General features: G+C 39.5%; 1 protein-coding gene across 1 annotated transcript; it reads left to right on the plus strand.

The window, feature by feature from the left end:
• Positions 1-1,798: 1,798 nt before the first annotated feature.
• Positions 1,799-3,436, plus strand: LOC129457431 (golgin subfamily A member 6-like protein 7). Its single transcript, XM_055232545.1, has 2 exons — positions 1,799-2,872; positions 2,924-3,436. The coding sequence occupies exons 1-2, from the start codon at positions 1,799-1,801 to the stop codon at positions 3,434-3,436; spliced, it is 1,587 nt and encodes a 528-aa protein (XP_055088520.1).
• The last annotated feature ends 7,749 nt before the right edge of the window (positions 3,437-11,185 follow it).

Genomic DNA, 11,185 nt, shown 5'->3' on the forward strand with positions numbered 1-11,185 from the left:
ATGAACGGATAAATGTAGTTAGCATTTGCAGTGATTTATAAAAGCATTTTTTATTTTTTTTAATAGTCGTCTCATTTTGAACTGTGTAGCTGCCATTTGAACATTTTAATGGAGATTGGATGTGTTATGAAAGTGGAACAAAACTCTCTGTGGGGAGTCTAGTGCCCCTCAACCTCCCCCCTGGCTCCTCCCCTGATTAACCTTTTTTTTTTTTTTTTTTTATTTACGCTGTATCTACTTTGAGTTCAGTGTTGTAGCTGTGTTACATTTCATAATCGTGTTTCAAAGTGTAATGACTGAAGACGATCAAAAGAGGGCAGTGCTGACCTGTGGAATATGAGGAGATGGTCTTTGCATTTACACATGTGCAACTACAGCAGAAAATGGAACTAACCCTAAGACTAAATCAGTCTAGATCTGGACCAGAAGTCTTAAAACTGAACCAGGCCACCTGTGAAGGCACCGTTACATGTGGAATTACAGCCTGATCTGGTCAGATGTCAGAGGATAAAGAGGGTCAGTACTTGGACGGGAGACGCAAGCAGTGGTGGAAGAAGTACTCAGTTTTGTTACTTAAGTAAAAGTACATATATCGTAACAAAAAATGCTCAAGAGTAAAAAGCAAAAGTATTTCACGCTTATTTTAAGATCTAACAAAGCTTCAGATGTGGTGATTTTAATAAAGATTTGAGCAGAATTTTGTCCAACAGAAACAACTGAATAAACATTTTTTTTCAAGCAGTTTTTATTTGTATATTTTTCTTGGCGTTAGAAATAAACCCTCAGCCTTTTCAGCTGGTGTCAAACTTTTCAGTCCTGTGTGAGTGTTGGTGGTGGTCAGAGGGACAGATCGGCAGCTTCACTACCAATACTGGTGCTAAGATACGACTGTAGACCTGCAGTAGTATCTCACCACCACAGAGTATACAGTGAATGAACAGTGCATTTTTGAGTGTCCTAAAAGTGTATATAAAAAAATCAAACACATTATAAGTGTGACAGTGGCTCAGTGGTTAGAGTGTTGGTCCCCCAACCCGAAGGTCGGAGGATCGAGTCCCGCTTGGACCAAGTTCTGTCATTGTGTCCTTAGGCTGATGGCACAGATTGGCAGCCTCGCTTCCGCCAGTCTGCCCCAGGGCAGCTGTGGCTACAATAGTAGCTTACGATCACCAAGTGTGGAAATGAATGAATAATGACTAATGAATAATGAATAATGACTTTGAAAAGTGCATTACAAATGTAAGCCATTATTATTAGGCCCGAGCCTAGAACAACGTCCCGGCGAGGGACTCATTAAAACTGCGTCCGGAGCATGGAAAATGGCAAAAATCAAGTAGTAAACACGCCCCGACATGGCAGTGAGTGGTGTCAAAAATTAAAACTCAACGCCCTCTAATTGTCACAAAAGATCATGAGAAAAAATAACAAAAGACGACTCAATAGTGCCACCTCAAACTTTGATTTTCATAAATACATTTGCTTTGCAAATACATTTGCTCGGGTGAAAATCACCCGGCGATAGTGCTCTAGGGTTAATGAAGTAAAAATTTTACTAAGTTTTGCTTTAAGAAACAATGAATAAATCTGTGATATACTGGCATTCATAGGTAACTATAGCAACACACTATGTGACATCACCTGGCAACACCTGGCAACAAGTGACATCACACATTCTATTTCTTTATGACAAAACAAAGATTCTCTTTGAAACTCTGTAAGTGTAGGACAAGTCCTGTAAAACCTCATTTGAACTCAGCACTCGAACGAGCACGCAGCAACAGAACTCACTGAAGTAAACATGTCCAAAAACTGGTGCGATTATACTTCTGAGGACGACGAACTCCTCTACAGCCAGGAATTCAACCTGGAGATGGAACTCGCCAAACAGGACCAGACCTCTGGACCATCTGAGGAGGTGGTCCAAACCTCTGTAACTCTTGAAGAGTTGGAGAGGGAGCAGTTGGGGCCTCAAACCCAACAGAGGTCTGAAGAGGAAGAAGACCAGGGCTTGGTCTTAAACATGCTTGAATTTGAAACGGCCTCTAAACTTGCTCAGGCTTTAGATGCCAGAGAGGAACTTCTCCAAGAACTGGAAGACCTCAGGTATGTTCGAGAAATTGACCACGAACAGCACCAGGAGGAGAAGCTCAAGTTATTGAACAAAACTGAGCTGATCATTGCAGGTCATAAGAAGCAACTCCAAGGCTTCAAATCTGAACTGCACACAGTGAAAAAGGAGAACAGACAATTAGTGAGAGAATCTGAGGAGCTGAAACGTAGGATTCAGATCAAAGATGGAGAAGTAAACCAGCTTGTCGAACAGCATGAGGAGGACAAGAGGAAAATGAAGCGGATTATTCAAGATCATAACACTGAAATGAAGAAAAAGGACAGAATAACCCAAGAACTCAAAATTGAACTGAACAACGTGAAAGAGGAGAGAGCAGCACTTATACACCAGTCAGATGAACTGAAGCACCAGCTTCAGTCCAAAGATCGCAGTATGGACGCACTGCAGAAACAAGTTTCTGAAATGAAACACATGTTGGAGCAAATTCGAAAAGATTCCAGACAAAAATCCAAACAGTGGGAAAAGGAAAAACGGAATCTTCAGACGGACGCTGCCAATATGAAATCCAAACTCCAGAAAAAATCTTTAGAAAATACAGAGCTGACTGAGCAGAACTCTCAACTGAAGCGTGCACTGGCAGATTTCAGAACGAACATGTCTGCTCTGAAACATGAACTGGAAACCAAAAAACAAGAGGCGGCTGTCCAGAAGGTCCAGATGTTGCGGCAAATGGAAGACAAAGATACGCAGATCCGAAAAATGGACGAGGAGAAGGACGCCACTTTGAGGACCTGTGAGGAGGTGAAGGAGGATCTCAGAAAGACACAAAAAGAGCGCTCCCTGCTGCTGGAGAGATGCAGTGCATCAGACCAGCAATTGAAAAGAGCAGAGGTAGAGCGCTCCCTGCTGACGGAGAAATGCAGTGTGTCAGACCAGCAATTGAAAAGAGCAGAGGAAGAGCGCTCCCTGCTGACGGAGAAATGCAGTGCGTCAGACCAACAATTGAAAAGAGCAGAGGAAGAGCGCTCCCTGCTGACGAAGAAATGCAGTGTGTCAGACCAACAATTGAAAAGAGCAGAGGAAGAGCGCTCCCTGCTGGTCATTAAGAACAACGGGTTAAAGCAACAGATAGAAGAGGAGAAACAAATCAAAACCGAACTAGAGGAGGAGAAGACGGCTCTCTTAAAGACCTGTGAGGAGCTAAAGGCAGAGCGCTCCCTACAGGCTGAAAGATGCAGTGCGTTGGAGAAACAGCTGAGGAGCACAGAAGAACAGCGCTCCCTGCTGGAGAAGATGAGCATAACACTGGAGCACGAGCTGGAGAAGAGGAAGAGGAAATGGTACAGGAGACTGTCCCGCGTTTAGACCCTTTCCTTTTTGTGATCAAATGTTTTTATTGTTTACATAATAACAACAAAAACACAATCCCCCCCCCCCCCCCCCCCCAAAAAAAAAAAAAAAAAAACTAAACAAAAACATCCCGAGCTCATGGTGATATCCTACCCCCCCCTCCCTGGGCTCCACATGTACAAGATTAAATATATATATATATATTATATATGTATTCCTATACCCCTATACATTACTATACATACTATACTTATATTATACACTTACACACACACACACATATATATATATATATATATATATATATATTTAGTTTAGACCCTTTCTCAACCCCCCACCCTGTTCTACACATGGACAATAACTCAAAAAAAAGGTTTTTGAGTTATTGTTTAATAAAAAAATTAAAAAATCCATTATTTTTTTGTCTTCTTTTGGGTTAATTATTATTTGAACCACCTTATCCATGGTTTAGTCTATTTTAGGTGTCGGCAATATTGGGTTAAACTTGAGTCTAAATATCTAAAATCTAGCTAATGTACTTTAACAAACTTGTCATAGGGTTTTTATCTGACAGACTCCAAACTGAGGCAGCCTCATCGGGACATATAGTCGACTCAACATAATGACATCTTAACAAAACAGCCATTTTGAAAGTATAAAAATCCATGTGACTTTTGCAAAAATGATCGGATCTGGATGGACCCAATGTAGCACTTGTGTGGTTTGATGAGCTGGACATAATGATTTGTGAATTAAACTTGTACCTTTAAAATGTCTCTCCAGCGCCCCCTGCAATGCCATCTGCCATCACAAGGGTTGGGGACCTTTATCACACTTACAGTTTTAATTGTGATTTGAGTCTTGTGGTAAAATAGCTCTCCAGCACCCTCCACAGAGTTAAAAGGTGAGGGAAAAATCTATTTTCACTGTGGCCATTTTGAATCAAATGTCAAGCCAGAGTCGATAGGTAGCCCTCCCATTGAAGCGTGCCCTTCTGGACCCTTTATCACTGCTTGCGGTTTTAATTTATATGTTTTATGGTTTTTCAGACTTCATATGAGTATAACTGAACTGTTCAACTTACTTTTCAACATGATCTGTCCCAATCTAAGACTAGATTGGGATGTTTCATTGACATTATTAGTCTGAGCCAGTAACAAAGAAACTGGCTGGGGCTAGTTAGGCCCGAGCCTGGGACTACGTCCCGGCGAGGGACTCATTAAAACCGCGTCCGGAGCGTGGAAAATGGCAAAAATCAAGTAGTAAACACGCCCCGACATGGCAGTGAGTGGTGTCAAAAATTAGAACTCAACGAGCTCTAATTGTGAAACTTGGGAATGACAAAAGTGCACACCCTCACATTCAGGACATTTTCTCGCAGTTTTCATCACAAACACTACAAATTTGGCCAAATCCCACTAAACCCATGTGTGATTAAAGATTATCAGTTACATTTTGATTATGACTTTGGGTGTGGTCAGGGTGAATTTTCAACAAAATCACAAATTTTTGAATAATAAAAAAAAAAAATTCTCTTTCACACATTTTTTGTTGGGAAAACGCTAATACAGCGTTTATGCACATTTGTGAGCTGAACGCAATGATATGCAAATCAAGGCACTCTCTCACAAAATGAAGTCATAATATAATTTTTTACTTGTCTTGACATGTGCTATGTTTGTACCAAATTTCATTTGTCTACGATGAAAAAGGTCTCTCATTGCCGTAATGTATTTTGATTTTGAGGTGGCGCTATTGAGTCATTTTGAAACATACATTTTTATGCACATGAAAATACAAAATTTTTTGCGAATCTTGAATTTCAGGCCATAGTTGAATTAGTGCAGAGCATCTATTTAGTCTACAACAAAGTCCAGTACTCTAACCCAACCACGGTAACATAGTTGCAGACAGAGGTATGTTCTCATTGGCTTTTTTGTTCAGTTTGTCAAGCCAGATGTCCATGCCCAATTTCAAATGTTTTTGAGAAAGTAATTTTTTTTTGGTCCTATTCAAAAATTCAAGGGGGCACTGTGGAGCAATATAATATCTAACCCATGTAAATTGTACATCATTGCATTCAGAACAAGATTTTGAACAAAACGTTTATTAATGCTGGGAAATAGGACACTGCATGTCTGAGTTACGGGCCGTTTAAAACTTAAAAAAATGTCTTTTTTTTTGCAGGCTGGACACACCCACATTTTATGATGTAGAAAAATCCAAGACAGTTCCCTATAATCCCACTTGGATCCAGTTCATTTTGACCAATTTGCAAGTTCCTTGAATGAAAATCCACGGCATAAAAAATTAAAATGTGAGAGGTAACATTTTTTTAAAATGGGGTTCCGCCCACAATGGCCGACTTCCTGTAGGGTTTAGGGTGGGGTCATAATATAATTTTTTACTTATCTTGACATGTTCTATGTTTGTACCAAATGTCATTCGTCTACGATAAAAAAGATCTCTCATTGCCGTAATGTATTTTGATTTTTGAGGTGGGGCTATTGAGTCATTTTGAAAGAGTAATTTTTTTGAACATCAAAATAATTAATTTTTCGCCAAACTTGATTTTTGGGTCCAATAAAATTGACTTTTTGTTAACGTTCAGGGGGTCAAAAATGGCCTCAAAGCGGTAAGTATAATAATAATAATAATGGACATTTTTTTTCCCACCCATTATTTTTCTCCTAAACCATAACAGCTACAGTCATGTGACTTTCTCACATTGTGCCCCATCACAAATAAGGCCCCTGTGAATTTTTTCACACGTCCATGACAAATCGATTGTCTTCTATGAATTTTTGAAAATGAAATTTGAAGAGGGCGCTAGAGAGCCATTTTGTGAGAGAGTGCCTTGATTTGCATATCATTGCGTTCAGCTCACAAATGTGCATAAACGCTGTATTAGTGTTTTCCCAGCAAAAAATGTGTGAAAGAGAAATATTTTTTTTAAATATTCCAAAATTTGTGATTTTGTTGAAAATTCACCCTGACCACACCCAAAGTCATAATCAAAATGTAATTGATAATCTTTAATCACACATGTGTTTAGTGGGTTTTTACAAAATTTGAAGTGTTTGTGATGAGAAAATGTCCTGAATGTGAGGGTGTGCACTTTTGTCATTCCCAAGTTTGATCCAATATGGCCGACTTCCTGTACATTTTAGGGCGGGGCCATAATATCATTTTTGTCATGTCCTGACATGTTCTATTTTTTTATGTGAGTTCCAGATTTTTATGTTGACTTTTTTCCGAGTCGGGCTCCCATTGGCCCCATGAAAATCAAAGTTTGAGGTGGCGCTACTGAGTCGGCTTTTGTTATTTTTTTCTCAGGATCTTTTGTGACAATTAGAGCTCAGCGAGTTTTAATTTTTGACACCACTCACTGCCGTGTCGGGGCGTGTTTACTACTTGATTTTTGCCATTTTCCATGCTCCAGACACGGTTTTAATGAGTCCCTCGCCGGGACGGAGTCCCAGGCTCGGGCCTAATAATAATAGTAATGATGATGATAATAATAATGATAATAACACTAATAATAATAATAAAAATAATTGATTGGCAATTTCAGGACTGAATTTATCCAAATGTTTAGTTTAAAAACACAGTGGAGCCCTTCCTGTACTACCACATGACATCACAAGGTGGAACAGAGTCTACATATGCAGCGTTTGTGTGTTAAACATGTGTGAATGAAACAAAACACAAAACACATCTCCAGGTCCTTTAAAGTTCCAACAATACTTAAAATATCACTGTGATATCAATATTAACCACCGAGCTACAAATTGACAGAATATTCCGCATGACCTTAAAGTTTTATAGAGTTTGCCATTGAAAAGGACAATGGGGTTTCCAGAGTGAAGAATTGTTCTGAAGAGTCTAATAGAACATTTGAAGGCCCGGGTGATAACTGATGGGGGTTCTGAGCGGACTTTGTTTTCAAAATGGCTCCGTCTCTGCATCTCTTTGTGCTGCAGTCGTCGTTAATCTTAAGCCATCACTCGGAGCTGATAAGACGTTTTTAAAAGCACTAAAGGGGCAGTGCTGGGCTGACGGGAGAGTTGGACAGAGACACACAGAGAGACGGGACCTTGGTTTTGATGGTAAGAAGGCTGTGGACTCTGTAAATTTTGAAAGAGAGCGGTAATGGACTCTTATCTGGAGAGAGGAGACGATGAAGAGAGAGTGACCAGGGGAATGTCACGTGTTACTGACTGTGAGGAAAAAAAACACACACAACTACAAGTCAGTGTGTCAGTTTGAAGTTGACTCTTTTGAGCTTTTAGTGATGTTATAATGTTGTACCTCCTCAAAAACAGACCGGAGTTGTGTTTTGTTTCATTCACACATATTTGAGTAACACTTTATTATTAGTCTGTAACATCTCTATTCCACTTTGTTATGTTATGATGCATTAGCTTTCAGGTTAACTGGTCCTTTTACCTTTAGTTCAGTAGAAATGGGCAATTTTAGAGCTGAAATCATTCAAATGATTCTAGTGAATGTGTGTGGAGTTTAAAAACACTGTGACCCACTTCCTGTATTACCACATGACATCACAAGGTGGAACTGAGTGTTTTCCGTTTGAAAGAAAGACTCTAAAAAGCCTAAATATAAAAAACACAACTCCAGGTCTGTCTGTGATGAGTAAACATTATAACATAGATCAGAAAATAGTGTAATATGGGACCTTTAACAGTTTATTGCAAGCACGGCTGTACTCAGCACTGAGGTCCATGGGGCTTGGACCTTGTTTTTTTATTCTAAACCTCATATGTCAAACCTCGGCCTGGGGGCCAAATCTGGCCCGCGGTGTAATTATATTTGGTTCATGAGATCATAACAAATGTGCATTAGAGCTGGCCCGCCGGTATACAGCGCATGCACCACTAATACTACAAATCCCAGAATGCTTTGCTAATACGCTGGTACATAGTCGAGACCAGTAAGTGCCCCTCCTTTTCTGTTTACACTCATGAGCAACCAAGCTACTAGTCACCTCAGCCAAATGAAATACTACTACTAATAATAATAATACATTTTATTTATATAGCGCTTTTCAGGACACTCAAAGTCGCTTCACAGTGGATACAATAATAAAATATCACAAAAATTTACAACATAAAATCAAGCATTAAAAGCAATTTTGAACAGGTGAGTTTTGAGTTCTTTCTTGAAGGTGGGGAGGTCAGAGGTCACAGAGGGGTTTAGGTAGTGAGTTCCAGAGGGTGGGGGCAGCGATGGAGAAGGCTCTGTCCCCCCAAGTTCGGAGCTACAGAGAGAGACATAATTTACTTTATTTCTATAAGAAATTCACACTACTAATGTGTCTTTTATTTCAAATTGAATTGCTCATATGTTTGTAATATCAAGCTTGAGTTGTTCCAGATTTTGTGTTTAAGCAAAATTAAAGTTTGTTTCCATATGAAAAGGTTAAACGTATCAGGTGCAGTCAATTTTTCAATAAATATTGACTTTGGCCCCAGAATTTGTCTGTTTTTAATTTTGCCCCTCTGTGAATGTGAGTTTGACACGTCTGTTTTAAACTAACTTTTACTCATTATCTGATGAGATTTGTTTGTGCATCTGGATTTTTATATGTGCATCACCCCACAGCATGTGCAGGCTACGTGTGTGTGTGTGTGTGTGTGTGTGTGTGTGTGTGTGTGTGTGTGTGTGTGTGTGTGTGTGTGTGTGTGTGTGTGGGTGTGGTGGGGGGTGTGGGGGTGTGTGGGGGTGTGTGTGTGTGTGTGTGTGTGTGTGTGGATAGGAGAATGCACCACACACACAGTCCAAGAGCAGTTAGGGACTCCATTAAGACGTTCTACCCCACACAAGCTTTTAGTCACTTTAGATTTTTTGATAATCTGCCTCTTATCCCAGACTTATGAGCTTTTAAACAGCACAAGAAATAATATGTCTGTAATCAACAGTGAGATTTCTGGGCTCTGTTAGATTTGAACTGAGCAGAGGCACGACAGAAACAAGTTATTAAAGCCACTCTGTCAGAAGTGCAGCTGTTACATACTGGGCCTTTATAAACACTGGACAGAATGAATGATAATAGGCCATACCACTATAGTGTTATTAATGTACAGACTGATGAAAATGGAACATTTTAATCAAAAATACCACCACATTACACAAAATTTCTCTTAAAATCTCCTGGGGGTGGAGCCCCAGACCCCCGTGTCTTCAACAGTATTTCTACCTGCTACAAGTCAAGGCTCAAATTCAACACCATATTCAAAGTTTCTGAATGAATGACCCAATAATGAGAGACAAAAGAAAAATATTCATTTAAAGTTATCAATATTATTTGCATTATGTAAGTAAGCTACATACTTTTTGTCAAATTAATTTGGTCCTCGGTATTTTGAAAATCCTGCTCAGACCCTGTCAGTGAGGATTTGATGAACTTTGTAGAAGTGTCTGTTGTCATAGTAACAGTGTTTCATTAGTACATAATGAAGATTTTCAGACACTGAAGTGTAATGTATCAAGAACACATTTCTACAGCACAATTACTTTTGCCATTTACTGTTTTTATTTTATCCTGTTTCACTAACATCAGCAGATTGTGTCATGAGTCTTTCTCTTTAACAAGCCTGAAATGTTTAAATATTTTATTGAGCCAAAAGGTAGAAGAGTATTCTAGATATGATCGAGTAAATGTATAATTATAATTGAAAAATTGGAAAAAAAATTGGAAAAATCTACTTTGAATCAAATAAAGCTTAAAACGTGTAAAAAGAATGTAAAACTGTAAGCAGATATTTTTGCACATACATCACATCAAAACTGGGTCTAAACTAAGACTAAACCCAAATCTAAACCTGGACTAAGCCAAGACTAAACCAGGACTAGAACAAGACCAAGCCAAGTCTATAAACTGGGCTCAAACCAGGACCAAACCAGAAACATTTAAACGCACCTTGGACAGTGTGGGCCTGTAGGCTGGACTGTGTGCAAATGTAACACACACACAGATCTAAAAAAACAGAGATAGACCATGTTTAAACTGGGTCAAATGTCGTCTTCATTAGACCCAAACACACTTGGAGCTCGTCGTTTATTATCACACCTCTCTCTCTCTGCACTCGCTCTGTGATCGGTGCCACTGGTTCATTTTCCCCTGACACTGTGAGAATTGAAATGAGGTCACACATCTGAGTTCAGCTGAGTCAGGATCTGCACAAACACACACACGCATACACACACATGCAAACACACACACACACATATGCACACATGCATACGCACACACAAGCACACACATGCACACATATATATATATATATATACACACGCACACACACACATGCAAACACACACACAAGCACACACATGCACACACATATATACACACGCACACACAAACATGCAAACACACACACACATGCCCACATGCACACAAATATATATATACACACACATACGCACACACGCATACGCACACATGCAAACACACATGCAAACACACACACATGCCCACATGCACACTGACACACACACACATATATATATATACACCCGCACACACACATGCAAACACACACATGCCCACATGCACACAAACACACACACACACACACACACACACCCACACACACATATATATATATATAATATATATATATATATATATATATATATATATATATACCCACACATGCAAACACACACACATGTACACAAGCACACAGACACACATATATACACCCACACATGCACACACAATCACACACAAACACACAG

The sequence above is a fragment of the Periophthalmus magnuspinnatus genome, chromosome 3 (assembly GCF_009829125.3).
Source record: "Periophthalmus magnuspinnatus isolate fPerMag1 chromosome 3, fPerMag1.2.pri, whole genome shotgun sequence".
NCBI lineage: Eukaryota > Metazoa > Chordata > Actinopteri > Gobiiformes > Gobiidae > Periophthalmus > Periophthalmus magnuspinnatus.